This window comes from Cygnus atratus, chromosome 5, assembly GCF_013377495.2.
Source record: "Cygnus atratus isolate AKBS03 ecotype Queensland, Australia chromosome 5, CAtr_DNAZoo_HiC_assembly, whole genome shotgun sequence".
Classification (NCBI taxonomy): domain Eukaryota; kingdom Metazoa; phylum Chordata; class Aves; order Anseriformes; family Anatidae; genus Cygnus; species Cygnus atratus.
The window spans coordinates 32,514,116-32,533,428 of NC_066366.1; the positions used below are offsets into that span (position 1 = coordinate 32,514,116).

Sequence of the window (19,313 nt, forward strand, 5' to 3'; positions counted from 1 at the left end):
TCAGTTACCATACAGGGATTTTATTTTCATTTATTTATACAGTGGAAGGTTTTATTTATGGATTGATAATGGATTGATAAATACAATATCCAGTCTCACTGGGACAATAAGGCACAACTGTAGGTTACAACTATATAGCCAGAAAATAAGAGTGCAACACTTACTTTAAAGCAGATCACAATGCCTACAAAAAAATTAAAACTTTTCTGTTAACATTGTTACATTCCTATTTTACATGACAGTCAAAACCATTTCACACGCAGAAGTTTAATTTACATTTCTGGACTTGTTACGCTGCACTCTGCAAAACAAAGTGCAACATTTCACTTCGCAAGTCCTTAATTTTAAAACAAATCAAAAACCCTTCAGAGACTTGCATGTTATTATTTAACACCAATAATGATTCAAGGAACCAAGAACAAAGGAAATACACATTTGAGAGTAGTTTGAGACTGGTAAGTATTTATAGAAGTGTTAACACATGACAAAGAAGCAGTTATAACACTGATTCTTCAGTAAAGAAGCTCTTGGGGTTTTTTTTGGTTTTACTGGAAGGTCCTCCCAGACCATAGATGTTCAGCTGAACCAGATGAGTTGCCAATCCAACCACAGAAAATTATGTTGGTGTTGAATTTTCAATACTTTTGATTTTATGATTTGATCAGGATTGTTATATTAACTGTGTCAATCATCCTTTCATTTAATCTTATACTTGCAGAGAGATTTGAATAGAAATGAGATTTTAATAGAAATATATTCTGAAATATCCCTATTACTCTAATTTGGGATAATATGCACTTCCCAAATGATATTCTTATGCCTGAGTTTTCATAAATATGGCTACCACCATCAACACAAATCTAACAGACCAGGACTTCCATACCAGAAAGTGCAAATAATTAATGCCCAGGTCACTACAAATAAAAAAAAGTCAGTCATGTTTCATTACACTGTTATCAGGGGGCAGTGACAGAACTACACATCCAGATTTTGGCATGGCTAGTTTTCTTGCGTTATGTAAGCTGGTAAACAAGTTTATACCTTCAGAGGCAAAAATACCCTGATAGGAAGTGGCAACCTGGAGTAAAGCAACCTGGAAAAGGTACTTTGTGGTCCACCAGTTGTCAAGCCTGGAAGCTACTCATAGGAAAGAAACAAGCTTCTGCATGTGCTACAGAAACAGTTGTGACTTACTGCAGAGTTCCTATTTCCTTTAAGGATACCATTGCCTGTCTCCACCAGATTCTCCTGTTGTCCCTGTGAATGAATTCATCCCACAAACAAAAAGAAAATCTTCACCATACCTCTGGACTGTCATCATGCAATTAGTGCTAGTTTTACAATGAAGCCATAGGAGGAACTCAAGTCCTCATGCAAAAGGCAGATTTGGAAGCAGGGAAGAAACAAATCTGCATGTAAAGAGCCAATTGGGGAAGAAAAAATAAAGGTAGCTTTAATGTGGTATTGCTACTGGAAGCAAAGGTGAATAATTATCACTGCACCTAGTATCTGAGTAGACACTTGTCTCCAAAAAGTGTTTCAGAAGGCATTTCTGTGGCATTTTCCCCTTTTCCAATTCTCAGATTCAGGGCTCAGAAGAATCAGTTTGTAGATTAAACAGCAGTACATAGGAAGGAGAAACATTTTTACTCATGGTAATGCAGGAGACAGAGGAGAAAGTAGCAGTTAAAAATGGAAGGAAAACTTTTTTCTTCCTTTCCAAGTTCCACAGCAGCTATTTCCCTTTGTTTCTGATGCACACGGATTGTTCACATTGGTAGAACAAATCAGTGAAGGGTTGGAGATGATGTACTTAATATGCACCAGTAGCAATGCTCTGGGGAAAGGTGGTAAGGAAAAAATGAAGTTCTAGTCATTATATACGAAGGGTAGAGAGGAAAAGGTTCTCCATCCATCAGTGAAGAAAACGAATACTCATTTTCTGCTCTACATCCACCTTCTCCAAAACCTGCAATAAAATCCAGAAACAGCTATTTCAGTTAATTTCCATAATATTTCTCTCCTACAAGCTCTCTTACTCTGGTATAAAGGAAATGTGCAGAAACATGGGGTATCTTCAACTTGGCATGACATTTTTACCTAGAGTGCTATTTTTTTCTCTGGACTAAGGTCCTCCTGAGGAAAGAAACTTTAGCCATTAGAGCACAAAGAAAGATGTCAACCAAGATGCAACTGATGCAGTTTGCCAATAGCCCAGAAAGGATTGGACTATTCCTAGAGTTAGTGTGAGAACGCATGGTGAGGAGGAGAAGAAAAAATGGACTAGAGAAAGGGGTACAAGCAGTCAATGAAGAGCTAAGATAAAGATCACAGCATCACTAACATAGATCATTTTAAAATTGGGGTGGCAACTTCAGGCAATGAATTGCTATCAACACTGAGATAAGACGACATCGTCTGCTCCAGACAATTCTGGGAAGACTTCAGTGTTCTGAGCTCAGAGTAATTCAAGTTTGAAAAGACCTCTAGAGGTCTTTTAGTTCAACTCCCTCAACCACTGCTTAAAGCAGGGCCAGCTAAATCATTGCTCAAGGCCTTGTCCAGTTGAGTTTTAAATCTCTCCAAGGAAGGAGGCTCTCTCTTTTCAACACCTGTGACCATCCCCCAGCAAAAAAAAAAGTTTTCCTTATGACTAATAAGAATTTCCCACATTATAACTTGTTTGTTACCACATTTCATCTCTGTCCACTTCCAAGATGAGTATGGTTCTTCTTGTCAATGTCATCCCAATAGGCAGCTGAGATTGTTCCTCTATAGGACAACTTGCTCCACTGACTCTATAATGGCTCCTTACTACTACGTATTTCTGACAACTATCAGAAGATGCAATTCACAGGACTAGAGCTTGGAACTTTAATTGTGTCACTAATGAGTAAAAATCAGCACAGTTACAGCAGAAGAATTACTCAGTTGCTGCTTCTCAGGCTACTTGTGTAGAAAGAAGCGCTTGCAAAAGAAAAGTTAGATTGACTGCTGCACTGAAAATCTTATTCCATCACCTGATTAGCAGCAGGCTTTGGAAGTACACGACTACCTGCCTATAACTCTAAAGCTCCTGTCACCCTTCATTGAACACCGTACTCTAGTAGAAGATACCTTTTAGAACCTAACATCTGAAGTCTTCTTAGCATGGTGTGAAAATTCTCTAGTATATTCAGTGCTGTAGCTTACACTAAAGTATGGAGAAATATATGGTCTAATTATTAACACCCTGACAATATAGCTTTTTTAAAAAAAGCTGTTCTAATAAGCCAAATGTAGGCAGAAAGAATACTCAAAAACTTCCTAGTTCTGTCTGCATTTAAGCCTGAATGACTTGCCCATTACTGAGCAGTTTCATTTACTCTTGTTAAAAATGTAGTTTACCAACCTTTACAAACTCTGCAAAGGAGATAGCACTATCCCCATCTTGATCAGCTTCCTGGATTGTTCTGTCAGCAATGCTGCCAAGCTGTTCATCTGAAATGTTTACACCAACCATCATCCGTAACACCTGTAATGTACAGAAGGCCCCAGATGATTTAAAAAAAATCAAACACATTTTTGATATAGGAACAAAAGTATTCTTAACGCTGTTTCTCTCATGCATACTGTCCAGATAACTCCTTGCAAGAACAGAGGAAGATTAGCATAGAAATCATTTCTTGACAGATTTTTCTCCTGATACATCAAAGTTTCCAGTGAACATCTTCCTTCTGTAGCCACCTTTTTCACTAGGCAGCAGAAAGAAGCAGAAGTATTAGAAAGTTTATGGAACTAGGAATTAGTGCTTTATTCCAATGTTTTTGTCTATTTTTCCATATAAAACATACCAACTCTAGATTTGACTATCTGCTGTTTGAAATACTTCCTACAGGAATTTTCTAAGTATACAGTCAAGTGATTAACAGCCATTACTTTCTACATTTAGTAAAGCATTTTCTGTGCAGATTGAAGTGGGCAGTTGCAGTCAAAAGCAAACCCTTGTCCTACATCAGGAACCACAAATTGCTGTGTCTACTTCGAGATTAGTAGTATGTAATTACTCCTAGCTCAAGCCTAGTTTAAACATGCAGCCACTGATGAACTTTGATTACCTCTGCTGCAGTTTCAAGAAGTTTTATTCTACTTAGAGAATACACAGAGGACTAGAAAAATGACCTCATTCACCTCAACATCCCTATGAAGTCTTGTTAGGAGCACCTTCAGAAGTTGCAAAAGGTAGCTCTCAGGAGGCTTGGTGTATTTGTTGGATATTTAACCATTTTTTCCTAGTAAGACCTTTCAGGAATCATTTACAATTAGACCTCATTTAGCTTAACACTCTAAGATCTGAATCTTGTACTCCAGTCTAACAAAAATCTGGACCACCAAATGAGGTTATAGTCTCATACCATATCTAAAACCTTAAACCAGAGATAAAGAGCCACCAAATTCTTACAAAAATTTAAGATTGTTGCAACACCTTTTATACTCTTCAGAATGAAGAGGTGACAAAGAAAGAAGGTCATGATGGAATCATCCAAAACAGCCCCATGCTACTTACCTGAAGAAGCTCATCCCTGGAAATCTTGTCATCTTTATCCAGGTCATATAACCGAAAAGCAACTGCAGGAAAAAAAAAAAAAGAGGAACAGTTGAATTCAAGTGCCACTGTTTACCTTCCTTTTATCTAGGAAAAGAAAATTTATGAATAACTACTATTAAAGATAATTAACAATTTTAACTCACTGTACAATTCATGTTCAGTTCCATAAAGAGTTATTCCCACATACAGGAAATAACATTATTGCCAAGAAGAGAAAAAACATAAGTACAGTGCTTCTGAAACTTCTCATACTGAGTACTGAAGTAAAGAGTTATTTCTTCAAAGCCCTGAGCCACAGAGGCGTAATTGCCACTAAGATATATTCAGTCCTTTAACTTCAGAGCCAACCATTTTCACATTTTTGTTCATTACCTTTGACTATGTTCTGGCTGAGATTTATGACAAATTTTAAACGCTCTGAGGACTGTTGCCAAGGTTGTTCAGTGAGCGCTGTATTATACAGAAGACTGGAGAAAAACAGAAAAGCCCATTCATGTATGGGATGTGGCTTAATACAAAATAACTGCAATTTTTTTCAAAACATTTTGTTATGAGACATTTGGGAAAGACATCTATAACTCAAAATTTAATCAATTTCATCAAATTCCAATTCAAGTATAGGTTGACTGACATTCTGAACATCGAAGCTTGCAAGTTAATTTAAAAAATCAGGTTTTTTTTTTTTTTTTTAACAGAATATCATTCCACAGGAAAAGACCACGCAGAAGACCCCAAACCCTTTACTCTTTTCCTAGAAAAAGGAAAGAATGAATTGCTTCTATAAGAAGGTTCAAATTACTTACAGTGGAGCTTGTTACTTCGGCTGTTCAGTGGTTCTGGTCCATTCTGGTCTTTGCTCTTTTCATTATCTTCTATGGGTCGGAAGTGGGCTAGTGTCCTCATGAATCCACGGAAATTGACTTGGTCCTCTCTGCACAAGTATTTTAGCAGGTCAGCTTCAGCACAGCTTATACATTTTATTTTTAATTTCAGTAAAGAACAGTATGAATGTTTAAAGTGCCCATACCATGCAAACTAACTTCCACCTCCTCAGGGTTTGGCAGCCTGTGCTCAAAACCAGCCCTGACAGAATGCAGTTGTAACCTGGGATCATATTGCTGTGAAGAGTGATGCATGGGGAAAAAAGCAGCAAGACATCTTTTTGGGAGCTGTGTTTCCTTGCCTGCAAGTTGCATTTAAGCTCAAGCCTTCACACTTTTTGCCCTTCCCTGAGCTATCCTGCAACTATGCCTGAGACCTGCAATGTGTTTTGCTGATCTGGAACCTGGCCTACAGAGTGATTTCCTGGACTGACCCAAGACTTGCTTCACCGTTGTCAAAGTATTCTGGCAACAAGTACACTGCTGACTGATGCAACAACTGTCCCTAGTTCTGCCACTTCTGCTTTTCATGTGCTGTGCCCCCTGTTGATAACTGCATTGCCCCTACCAGCTGTCACCTGGGGCTCCTGCCTGTGGGGCAGCCATCGCTTGCTGCTCCCTGACAAGTTGCTCATTTTTCGTGAGCGTGGGAAGCAGCTATGTGCATACTTCCCAGGTCTCCTGCTTTCCATTCAGGAACCTGTCTGGTACTAACTGACATTAAGAGTAGATGAGAAAACATTCCTCATCAAATCAGTAATGATGTGTTCAAGAACAGAAGGGGATTGCATAGAACTATCTAGAGAAGTACAGTGAAGAGAGACAGTACTGGAAATTTGACTGTCTCTTTGGAATTACATTAGAAGCATCGTAAGCTACATCTTAAATGTGATCCAAACTAAAAAAAGTTGCTCTGTTAACAAAGGCACACTTAGAAGGCAAAAGGTGAAGAACAGAATCGAATTAATTGCAATGCAACTTCACATGAAAGGTCACTGCTACAAGTTTGCTGTAAGAATCAAAGTCCATACACGCCCTTGACTTTCTTTAGAAGTGTTCAGAGGCATAGCAAGAAGAGTGGAAAACACTGACACACAGCCAGACCTTGTCACTGAATAAAGCACGCAAAACTCACGAGGTAGGGTAGTCTATTTCTGAAGAATGAAACACAGGAAACAATGTGCCAACACACAGCTCAAGACAAATTTGAGGTGTTCTGTTACTACTAAATTCAAATTCTGTGTTTTAGTTAACAGCATTTCACTTCAAATAGAGCTTCTGACAAAGTACAAGTTTTGTGACTGTTCACAAATCCAGTCAGAACTCACCCTTCTGGAAAGAAGGCATTGATAATTCGGTCTCCCAATGGATTGATAGCAAGCTCTGGAATCCGCTGGAAGTCTTCACGACTGAAGTAAAGCAAGAACACAACAAGTCTATATAAAGTCTTCAAGTCAAAGGAAAAAATTGCTTAAAAACAAATAACGTTACCATCTAAATTCTTTGTGCTAGAAAACTTCCTGAAGTGATGCTAGTTTTCATTTTAAGGAAAGGAAAGCTTCTGAAATGGCTTTGAAATGAAAGCAAGCTCTTTCATACATATTTAGGAACTACATCCTCTGAGTTAGAATGATTTTCCCAGACTAGCCCATTCCAGATTCTAGGATAATACCATGCTATGCTCCTCCAAGTATACTCGCCAGCAATCCACTTATTTTAATTTCATGTAAGAACTTCCTATATTATGAATGCCAAATGTCAGATTTTAACTTCCTCCAAGAAACACTCCTATTTAACAACTTACATTTAGTCCTTGACAGGGGCCTGTATACTAGATGCAACGTCACCAGGTCAAAGACTCACCATTGCAAAGACTCACTGCTCTCACCAGTCACTCTCTTTTCTACTCATGATTGTATGTACACAACTAGCATAAGCATAGCTATGCTTACATTGTTACAGCTTCTTCTGATCTGGAAGACATGAGCTGTACTGATGTAAACACATTTTAGACATGAGCGCAGGGTTCATTTTAGAATTAGTGCAACTCTAATAATTTTTCTTTCAACCTAACAGAATCTCACTAACAGGAAAGTGAGATAATCTTGGTGTGTCCAAGGTAGGCTCACGTCTTAGTGAGTATTTCAGGAAACAGAGAGGTTTTTTTGCACTATACAGCATAGAGATTTATCAGTTAGTACAAGGCATACTTCATAATCACCTAGGCTTTAGAGTACAAAGGTAACAGCAATGTGGTAAGGCTGCGGAAAACAAACAAAAAAAAAAACAAGGAAAAACAACCCAGCCTCCCACAACCTGTTTTGTCTGGATGCAAAACTTAGCACTTCCTGCCTGATCTCTAGAAATACTGGCTATTCTCTTCAATAGAAATGCAATCCTGCTGTTTCTGAAGTTTTAGTCTCAAATGGAGAGCTTGCTACTTTTAAGAACTATGCTCACTAAATGAATCAGCAACAAGCTTGTGCTAAACAATCTGGCAGAGAAAAAAAAACACTTGTTCTTGTTTACTTAAGTATAATGGCCTTTTATAATACTGTGATCTTAAAGAAAGGAGGAAAAAGGAACCTGCTAGCCCCTTTCTTATTACTAGTTTAGCGTAAGTCAGAGCAAGATGTTCTAACTGTAAATGAATTCTGAAGCACTCCTTGCACCTAGTTACACCACAGCACTGTTAATCTCAATTGTAGTACATCTGATACAACATGGTTAAAACTGTTTGACCTTCTACTGGAGTGACCTGATCGTATTTTTTAATCTAGTCCAGAGAACATCTACTCTGATCAGGTCTGAATTATTTTTAATAGGCAAAGTCACCATCTGCATAACATGATTAACTTGTTACAATACCCTTCAGGACTGCTGCATTTTCAGCTATAGCTGAAGGGCACAGTATGCATTAGTGACTTCAGCAGGGGATGCAGTGATGTGGAAAACCTATGCACTAACAATAATATTTTAGCAACATAACTTCAATGCTAATATTTACTAGCTAAAAGCAGCAACTGCTCTCAGATTCCATTCAGCACAAAATCCTAATGCTTCAAAGCATACTTCTACTTGCATATCACTATTTCTGACTATTAAGCCTCAATTGACACTCAACATTTCAGCCTCCAGTTCTGCTTTACAGCAGGAGATTAACAATTAACCACAAATAACTCTCCAGGTTTCAAATCTATTTGTCCTGTCATTATCAGGATTGCAGTAGACCATTTTTGCTTGTTAAGAGCACATTACTGAGTGAGTGTTATAATTGAAATAGCTCAAATAGCCATAAAAGTAAATGAATGCATGATGCATTTATAAACTAAGGCTTCCTGCAGGCATTTGGGACAAAACTTCACCTGGCTGAGGCTGGAGCTCATAGGAAATCTGATGCCCTGTACTTCTGTTTCTGTGCCATAGCAACAAGGCTCTTCTAACGTGGTATTTCCAGGACCCAGCTTCTACTAAATCCTTACTTAAACATAACACACAAAGTAGCCTTTAACTGCATGTTATCATTATGCAGACCAAATGGTTTTTATGTGTGCCAGTGCATTCACACTTATACTTTGCAGCAAGGAATCTGTGGATTTTAAGACAAGTATTTCTAAGCGTGAGTATACCTTCCAAGGCGTATCGCAGATCCCTATGCTAGAGGTGACTGTCTTATCCTAAAGGCTGCAAGGGACCTACTGCACCCTCTTTATTTCTGGCTGCCCTTCTACTTCTAAATAGTAGTCACGAGCACCATTACTTAACAGGAATGATGAGTGTGGAGCTATCTTGAGCTCAGGGCAAGTAAAAGACAACAAGCCATATGCCTAACAGAAGTGGTAGAACAAAGGAAAAAAGTGTCCACAGGGTATAAGCAGTAAAAAATAATTCAAAAAAGGGAAATAGTTCAAAGAGTAGGATGGCAAGATGATCAGATTTAACAGGTTATTATTAAAGAGATATTTCACTACTCCCTTCCCTTGCTAACATTAGTTTTATCATTCATCAGACCTTCTGGTGGTCCAGTGCACCTCACTAACCCAAAAGAGAGCTCTTTTCCTGTTGAATTAGACTAATTTTTGAATTGCTTCAATTTACTAACAGCACCACAGATGAAAAGATGTGTTAGGAGCCTGGAGAAGTAATAAAGAATGGTCATCCTCCTCTCACAGTCATGTCAGCCACCTCATCTAACTTCATCCTCACACACTCTATAGAAGTTTAAAAGTTTAACTGTGGAATAATTGCTTTATAAACATTAGGCAAAGTATACCAAAAGTAAAGGTGATAATTGGAAGAAAAGCAACAGGAAAAGAACTAATATAAATAAAAGACAGCATAGTCAAGGACAGAAGCGTAGATTAGTATAGTATCCTATCATTCACCAGCCCAAACCCATATCCTGCTTGTTTCGTCGTTTTTAGATAAAGCTAAAAATCCGTTGCATTTTCTTAATCAAAGGTAAAGAACTTCATGTTCAGATAGCCAACCTGTACATTCTACTGTGAATACATACAGTATCAGTTTGAACTATTAAGAAAAAGCCTAACACTTTCCCAGACTGAACTGATTCAATTCACTGACGAAGATCAACAGATGGCTCTGATAGCTCACTACCCTGCTCTCAGGACCAAAGGCTTTCTGAAGTTCTCTAGGATATGCTGCCTTGTGAACAGCTTTTCTAAGTGCAAGACATACACAAACAGCACTGTGTCTATTCTCCTCATATCAGCTTTCAGAGCATTTGCCCTCCCTTCCTCTTCTACACTCACCAGGCTAAACTAATTGCTGTACAATAAAAAAATACTTCTGAAGTGCTTAACATGTCATTTCCTCAGTGCAGAAAAAAAGTATTGCAAGTGGGAGGCTCCATGCAATAATTACATGCAAGAGTAGCAGTTAAGACAAGTATCTTGTTTTATAGTTCTATACAGGACTGCCTAGATACTTATACTTACTCATAGGTAGGGAATAGTTTTGGAGCAGGTGCATGATGTGTAGTGTACACATCAGTATGAGCTCTCAAAACAGCCCTAACACTCACTGAATCAAACACGTGCTTATCCTGTTCACATACTCCAGTATCCTCATCTTTGAGATCAGCATGAAAAGAAGAGGTGTGTGCGCTAGTTTCCTCCCAGCCTACAGTCAGGATGTAGGCAGAACTGATATGGATCAGATTTCACAATTGTATGTAGCTACAGATATTCCAAGGCATCAATCCTTTGTTGCTGCAAAACAGCAGCAGCAACTCTGCTTGCCACAGTATTGAAATCAAAGTCTTTTACAACCTGGTTTCATTCATACAGTACAAGTAAGAGTTTAGCCATTTTGTTTAAGAAAAGTGAACGAAAAATATCACATTTTCTCTACGCTTTTAAAGAACTGATAGCACTTAGTCAGTAGCCAAAGTTGTAACTGGAGGATAAAGAGGGGAAAGAGCCAAAAGGCACACAAAGCTGTCTCCATCAGTACTCTTCCCTTATATCTTATATACCTTTGAAAAGATGCTGCCTTGGAACTGCACATCAATACAATGGATGGAAACATCTGATTAGGAAAGATCTCAGCTTTGGATTACAGTCCCAGAATGAACTACCTACCTTCTCTAACCACCATGAGCAACAGTCATTTACCAAACCTGCTCAAGACACTCTTTACTTTGCCCATTTTTGATACATAGATAAGGACAACATAGCTCTTCCCCTTCTTCAGGGGCATGGTCCATATTTAAAGATATTTCATACCACAAAAAACTGCATAACATGTGACCACGATCAGAAAAATTATTTTAGCTATGTCTGATTTAGAAGTCAAAGGTGTAACAGCCTTACAGAAAATCATTCTTGCTTACAGGGAGCAATCAGAAGACACTGCTTCCAAATCATTTGATGGTAGTAAGCACATAACTTCACCTTATGTGAAAGTAAGGAGTTCTTTGAACAGTATTTCAGAACCAACCATCATTTCTAAGCTTCCGATCTGTAATTCTCAACCTCTTCCCCCCACACACCCCACCATTGTTTTTTCAGGAAGTACTTTTCCATTACTTAAACTTAATGACTGTTTCCACATATTGTGGATACCAGGACAGGTTACAAAATACAAATGCCACTCTAAGTCAGCCGTGGCTGGGAGCTGGCTATGCTTAGAGGCCCAGACTGCAAGTTAATAGATTACAGTTTGCATGCTTGCTGGGATTTTCCCAATGAACTTCCTTTCCCAAGAACCACGTGATTATCAACAATGAAAGTTAAACTCCTTCTGATACATAACACTGTGAAGCCAACCATTGTGCAATAGATATTCATAAAATATTTGACTAATTATCCATCTCACATGAATTAAGTACAACACTTGAAATTTATACAGCTTTTGTTCTCAGTAGGTGAATTTAAAGTTGGAGGGAAGAGTTGGGAAAGAGCGTGTGCCTACATTCAGGTTCAAATTGTGCTAGACTAGTCTGGCAGCCATCACCTTTGATAATCAGTAAAGGCTAAACCCACATATAGAGTCTGAAGAGGCTGTCAGTGTTCTCTTTAGTTCTGAGAGTAGTCATCTTATTATCTACAATCAGCTGGTCTGTATGTCACAATAGCCAATGCTACAATTTGTGATGCATTGGCTTCAGTGGCACATCAGGCTTAAGAACGTCCTGCCCATCCCATCCCAAGTCAACTGTTTCCACGCCCACAATCCATTTTGTCATCCCTTCAGCTATGGCAGTCCACATATTTGCAGTGCAACCACAGTTCAAATCACTGGAGTCAGACTGAAAATATCTAAACAAGCTAAAAAGGTTAAAAAAGCTTTCCATCCCAAAAATAATCACTTAGTCCTGTTTACAGTGTAACAACTGCATAACCAGTTACTTAAATGCTGAGAAGTCAACAACTTGTGGCACCAGAAGGAACTGCGTATGAGTCACAGAAGGAAACTGCAGGAAGCTGGTGGTACTGCCAAAGAGTAGATCTTACAACTTTGCACCTTCACCTTCTAAACAGTGATTCTAGCATTCTACCTAGACAAGTTTATAGGTAGGCCTAGCTTTATAGGTTTATAGTGCATCCTACAGTCACATTTTGCAAGATCATATGATACAAAACCCTGGGTGATCCCTGAATATATATTCACTGGGTCAGGATGGAATTGCTATGAAGAAAATAAACTTCATCTCAGCAAGACCCCATATGCTATGTTACAATGTCCCTTTCCCCTTCCCACTCTGTCCTATATTGCCTTGAGCTTCCTTGTGCTCTGGTTCTGGCAGATGTGATTATATGGTGGATGTGAAACAAAAGCAGCTGCCCCATGTTAGATAAGAGCAAGTTCCAGCAAGTTCCATGGTTCAACATTTCTGAACATTTGTTGAGAAACCCTGAAATCAACTCTGACCTTTCTGGTATTAACTACTACAAGCCTTCAGCTCTACAGTAAAGACAACTGGTATTTAGAGCACCCTTACTCAGTTCAACAACCAGATTTCTCCTGACCTCTCATAAAAGAACAAACTTGAAATCCCACATAGTAGGTATGAAGGAACCTGTTATAACAGCCTCACTGATGCACCATACAAGGAAAACATGCAGGCATCCTGCAACAGCAAGCCACCATTACAGATGCGTCAACTCAAGGAGAACCAAGTTAGTGATGGTACCTACCTCAGAGTGCCATTTTCTCCTTTGTCGAGGCTAGTGAAGCGACTATACAAGCGAGTGATTTGACTGTGGGAGACTGAAGGACAAAAAAGAACAAACAGATTAGCACGTCAGCGTTTCCTTGTAGGAACAGACCCCATTACACTGAATTACTGTTACCAGCAGATTTGAATTACAGTTCTACTGTATTTTCTTAAATTCCTTTGTGGCTAGAAATAATCTCAACACCTCTACCAATCTCTTCTACTTCATTCAGAACACTAAAACCTTTCCTGTAGCATCTTTCCTTCTCTTTTGTTCATCTCTACTCCTGTTGTCGGTTTTCTGTCTTTAGATGGAGAATGTACAGTTTCTCTGCATTTGGCAAGTGGTCAAACTTTACACCTGGTCAACATTTGTCCTTCAGAGGACTGCCTGAATCTAGACAATTTATCATTTTAGGGTTCACAAAATGAATTTGCAGGCTTCTAGGACAATGAGTTAAAAGTTGAAAAGTCTATTTCTAAGCAAGTTCAGGAGGGAGTTGGACAAAGTAAGCAGAAAGAAGAAAATTATTGCAGGCTAAATCTCCGGTTTGTAATAAAAATGCCAAAGCCAGTTGTTAGATTTAGCATAGTGGTGTCGATATTATCATGATTAAACATACCAGACATCTAGATCTTTTGATTAGTCCATGGTGGGAACAGGTGGGAACCTGTCTAGAGCATCAGTTCCCGTAGCATCAGGAGAATGTCTAACAGAAGATGCTGGCTCTTCAGAGCCCTTCAAATGAAGTTAATAAATAGATGGAATAAGACTGGATTGAACTGTAATGTTTACTCAGTAAAGGTGTGATTTCATACAATGTTGAACTAGTACTTTGTGTAATGTTTGGATTCAATTGTTTTAAAAGCCTTCACCAGCCCATGTATAAAACTTATTTGGGAACAGGTTGCACAGCAGTTGTCTGACCTGTAACAACTGAGGCAATTTTTTTGTTGTTTCAATCAGGTTTGTTCTTTCTCTAGCCTATTTGTTTAGGTTCAAACATTCCCTCCAACCGTTCATACCTTTAGGATGACCTGCCAGTAACTTTTTTCCATGTCTACTCAGCAACCTACATTCTTTGCACTGGGTTGGGCAATTTGCTCAGTTCCACATAAGGCAACTTGTCTACAATCAGATTGGACAGCTTGCTCAATTTCAAGTTAAGCAACACACACATAGAAAGCAGGCACCACTATTTTAAAGACTTCTAATTTCTGTGTTTCTAATTTATTATTTTAGATACTATATGCAAACACAACAATGGATTATGAAACAAGAGTAGGCTGGGGTTACACCTCTGGTAAGAAGCCTTGCACTTCCACAGCTCCTGGAAAGAGTGATGAGATTTCCATTCATCTACCATTTTCAAGCCAGTATATGCAACTGCATTTTTGAACACCACCATAATAGAGTGGGATGAATTTGCAGCTATTGACAGGAGAAGCAGTGTTTTTGTTAACGTCATACTAGACAAACAGCAAATCACAGCAATATGACAAAGGAAGATGATTCAGATCAACCCCTGTATTCTTTCATAATTTCCTTTTGACTCCCATCCTTCACATAAGGTGCAGCACTGGACACTTTTCAAAGCTTTCTCATGCGAAATAAAGATTCCTGACACTCCCTGCTGACCAAAAGAAAACCAGAACAAGATTTGCAATTTATGACTGCTTCTTAAAATCAAAAGCTAAGGCTTAAAGCTACTTGAAACAGGATTTTATCTATTCTGCTCTTATTAAGGCCCTTCTAAAAATTTAAGTCAAGCCCCCTATGATAGTAGTCGTACCCTATTTTACTTCTGCCAAAATCATTAGAAAGTTTTTTTCTAATCACATACTCTGAAACTTTTGTCCAAAACAGTAGCACAAGATATATATTTTTCCTAAATACACCATAGAGTATAAAATAACAGGAGAAAAAGGGTCAAACCCTCTGGAAGAGCATTCCAGATTCAGGGTTTGTTTTTTAAAGCATCTTTAACAGGGAGACTGCTTTTACTTTCTGATACATGTATTACTTACATATTTCCTAAATATGTAAATAACCCTCAGAAAATCCATCACCTTTGACCACTGAAATATTTTTCTCCTATGCTGTCATTGAGCATTAGTTTATTATTAAACATTAGGTGAACAGCTTCAAAGCATAGGAACAAAGGCTGTGAATTAGAGTTTGAATACTGTTACATTCCAATGGCTTTCCAAAAAAGTTTTCAAGAGTGCTGACAAGTAACATCGTGGTCCTTTCATTTATTTTTTTATACTCATACTGAAATTAAAAAGTAATTAGGACTACTTGAGGGTTTTTTCAAACTCAAATTTCAAAATATTTATACGCAAAACAAAAATTCCACAACACATCATGTAAGATTTCAGACTGTCAACTTCAGACTTAACTCTTGTAACTGAGAGCCTACTGAAGATTACCCTCCCTCTCAGTAGAGGTTTTCATGGACACGTTATTCCTCAGTTCTTGGAAGCATTGTCTTTGTAGATATTTTTTAATTTACTATGCTAAGAAGTGTTTTTAATCACAATATAAAAAACGATTTGTACAGAATTTGACTCCAAATTTAAAGTTTATTCGAGAGATTTTTAGACATCACTGGCTTGTAAAACACTATGCTTCAAGCTCTCTCAAAGAGATTTTTTAGTCTCTTCAGCTAAAGATTATTAACATACAGTTTATCACTCATTAGTATCATCAGCTATTCAGTTTTGTGCTATATAAAATTGAAGCACAAGGATAGCAAAATTCATTCCAATAGGTTAAATGTAATATTCACTCTTTTGTACTTACCCCAGATGAACTGGGGAAGACATTTTTCCACAATAAAGAAACCAAAACAGAAATAATCCTTAGTAGTGCTCCCAAGAGCATCAATTCAAGATGGACATGTATTACTCTGAAATTGGTTCACTTCTACAAAGTCCTTTTCTCAAACTCTTTAATAGGTGAAGTATCATCAGCATCAGGTTTCTAACAAGTTACAGGATACTCTATTCAGTAATACTACTATAGCATTCCTTCTATGAACTTCATTCCAGATAACCTAGAGTCCTGTTTTTCTCCCATCTTGTACCTTACTTAAATATTTGCACCTACGTGAAGTGTTTAAGTGCTAAAGCTTGGTGGAATTTTCCATCTACCTACAGAAGTACAAAAGACAGAGGAGAATCACATTCCTAGACTGTTTATAGACATAGGAAAAAAGATTTGATCGAGCCAAAGGGACACCCTACGATGACTTATAAGCATTAGTCAGAGATCAGCAACACTTGATTAACAAAGTTGTATTTAACAGCTGATGGAACTGAATAGTAAAAACAGTGAAATGAAGCAAAATCAGGCCACAAAGCTTAAACGTCCTGATCACAATCTTAACCCTCCCACATTAAAGATATGAGCAAAGCATTTAGAGGTCAGAGCATTTAGAGCTGAGTGGCTTTATTGCTTAAAATGTCATGTCTATACAGCCACCTTAATAGTATTTATTTAGCCACCATATAAACAAAATTCTAGGGATCAAACTGCATCAATAATAAAACAAGCAGTAGCAGGGAAGAAAAAAAGTCCAGCCCTCTGAAAGAGCATTCCAGATCTCGTGTTTATTTTTTAAAGTGTGATTAATAGCGAGGCTACCTTTACCCTATAATTTGCATGATTAAAAAGAAAAAATACATTTAAGTTCTTGCTGAATAAGCAGACTTTTACATTCCACCTTGTTTATCATGACCCTCCTGTAGAATGTTCCCTTGACAAATGGAAAAACGGTCATGGAAAGTATGTTAACTCACTCAGCTGTCCATTACCCTGGCCAGTACAGTCTTAATTTTCTTGCATTCCTTTTTTTGTATTCATTTGTTTACCTGACATACAGGCTACTATCACTGAAAATGAATACATGACACTTGCATTGAAAAGAAAACAAATGAAGTTATTTTTTATGTAGCATGAAGAGATGGGCAAGCATGAGGACAAAAACATGACCTGAAAGACACTGTTACCTGAAGAAAGAGAAGAAAAAACAAGCAGCAAAGCGATACCATGATGTCATGACCTCCCCTGCCAGATTAGTTTAAAAGGCACCCTTGTATTTACCAGATTTGTTTGCCAGAATTCTCAGCTTAACCCATCTGATTGGAATGGACACCAGTGAAACTAAGTTTTACCTCTTCTGAAGTATTTTGTGTAGAACAACTTGTTCAAGTACCATAGGGTAGATGAGCTGTATACTCCAGTCCAGCTAGAATAATACTCTCAGTTTCTGATTAAAACAGGAATTTTTTTTCTTTCATTAAACATACTCAACTTACACAAGCGACACTAACTCCTTTATGTTCTCAGTGCCAATGAGCCATTCATTCTGAATATCCTTAAAGCAACTTTATCGATAATGTATACACTACATAATAATTTGAAAAAAATACTATATGAAAGCACTTTTGGGAGCTACGACAGCTGCCGGAGACAAACTCTAGCCCCAGATCCCGCCTGAAATCGCGGCAAAGGCTCCTGCGGCAGCCCGGGGCCGGCCGGTGACAGCTCCCGGGTACAGCAGCCGCCCGGGGGGCACCCGCCGAGCCGGGATTTAGGGCAGGCGGCACCTCCCCGCTCCACACAGGCCTACGGGAGGCGTCTCGCACCCCCACGGCCGCCGGTACCCGGCCGGGAGCACGGCGCTGGCTCCTTCCCTCCCTGCCCTGAGGAGCCCCCGGCCGGCCCGCACTCACAGCCCGTCTCCTTCTTGATCTCCTCGATCTCCTCGTCCCGCAGCAGCGTAGACGCCCGGGAACCCATCTCCGCGAGGCCTCACCGGAGCTCCGCGCCGACAAGACGTCCACAGCCGAAGACCGACAGCGGTACCGGTACCGCCACCCCCGGGCCGGGCCCGCCTGCGGCTGCCGCGCAGCGTTAAGGCAGAAGGCCCCGGTGCGGAGCCGCTTCTTATCGGCCCGGCACGGCCCCGCCGCCCGCCCCTCACGCACCCCGCGCACGCGCGCCGAACCGGGCCGCCATTTTGTGTGGCGCCGCAGGTGCGCGGCAGGATGCCCCGCGCCGCCCCCATGGCCATCAGCAGCCCGCGGCTCAGTGCCGCCCTGGGCAGGCCCGTCAGGCTCACCGTGCGCAGCGGCGCCTTCCAGGGCGTGCTGCAGCACCTCAGCCCCGACCGGAGCCTGCTCCTACGGACAGGTCGGGGCTGCTTGTGGTATCCCAGCGCCCCGGCTTGGCGAAGGGAGGCTGGGGCTGGAGGCTGAGGCGCTGTTGTGGTCGTTTGGCGCCTCACGGCTCCGGGGCCGCTTGCCTAGGGGGCTCCTGCGCTTCTGTGAGGAAACCAGCTCTGTGTGAGCCTGGGCTCTGGGGGACAGGCACCGGCAGCTCGCTCCGTCGTTAAAAGCGGTGTTTGACCCTCCCGTCCCCCGCTGGTTGAACCCCTTGGTCTGAAAATAGCCGTGGGTGACTTCTGTAGGGGTTGCTCGGGATCAGCATGTGCGGCCTCCAGCCCAGAGCCTGCCTAGCGCTCACTGTGCCTGCTGCTGCGCGTGTATGCGGTTCTCCAGAGCCTAAACAGTCCTGAGATAAATAAAATACAGTCTTAAAGCTGAGATAAAAGTAGCTGTATCTGTCTGTGCTCTCTGGTTTGAGGTTATGTGGGTGTAGCAGACCAGAAGTCTGTCCTGTTAAGCACACGGAGTCATTGTATGGAAATGCTGTTATGCAAACATACTGTCCCTTAAAATACCCATTTTATTCACTTTATTGTAATTAATAGAAGTAGCTGATCCTCTGTTTTTGCTTTGTTCAGTAAATGCTAAGTTTTTACCTGTAACAGCAGAACTTGACGCATCTATTTTTTCTATTCCCTCATTGCAGTGAAGAACTTGGAAACTGGCAGAAGCACCCCAGGAGTAAAGATGTTCTTTGAACACGAGATAGTCAGTGGTGAGGCCTTAATGTGTGTTAAGACACGGGGATCATGGACACTCGGTTCAGCATTTCAGTTTTGGTCACTGCTGAATTCTTCAGTTGCACAACTTACCTCTACCCAAGTCAGTAGGAATCAGAACGTTGTAGAAATCACACACCTTTTGTTCCCCAGTTATCTGTTAGTGAAATAGTAATCCAATGCTTCGTGAAGGTCTTGTGACTGTACTG

The 19,313-nt window shown here is 39.9% G+C and overlaps 2 protein-coding genes across 2 annotated transcripts in view; one reads left to right on the plus strand and one right to left on the minus strand.

Moving 5' to 3' along the window:
- Positions 1-18,733, minus strand: CHP1 (calcineurin like EF-hand protein 1). Its single transcript, XM_035539732.2, has 7 exons — positions 17,891-18,733; positions 13,131-13,203; positions 6,798-6,878; positions 5,392-5,519; positions 4,547-4,608; positions 3,392-3,514; positions 1-1,969 (listed from the first exon to the last, which is right to left on the minus strand). Exons 1-7 carry the CDS (start codon positions 17,955-17,957, stop codon positions 1,916-1,918), a joined length of 588 nt encoding a protein of 195 aa, XP_035395625.1. The 5' UTR covers positions 17,958-18,733; the 3' UTR covers positions 1-1,915.
- EXD1 (exonuclease 3'-5' domain containing 1) overlaps positions 18,182-19,313 on the plus strand; it is a 21,717-nt gene continuing 20,585 nt past the window's right edge. The window contains exons 1-2 of the mRNA XM_035539730.2: positions 18,182-18,350; positions 19,032-19,100. Of these exons, the coding sequence (XP_035395623.1) occupies positions 18,206-18,350; positions 19,032-19,100 (214 nt within the window). The 5' untranslated portion in view covers positions 18,182-18,205. The remainder of the gene's footprint in view (positions 18,351-19,031; positions 19,101-19,313) is intronic.

What these genes read in the sequence shown, in the direction of transcription:
- CHP1 (XM_035539732.2), bottom strand. Translation starts at nt 17,957, where the DNA reads ATGGGTTCCCGGGCGTCTACGCTGCTGCGGGACGAGGAGATCGAGGAG. An exon ending in GGAGAAAATGGCACTCTGAG is followed by an intron (nt 6,879 to 13,130) that starts GTAGGTACCATC and finishes GCTTTACTTCAG; the next exon opens with TCGTGAAGACTTCCAGCGGA. An exon ending in CCTTTGCAGAGTTTGTAAAG is followed by an intron (nt 1,970 to 3,391) that starts GTTGGTAAACTA and finishes ATTTTATTGCAG; the next exon opens with GTTTTGGAGAAGGTGGATGT.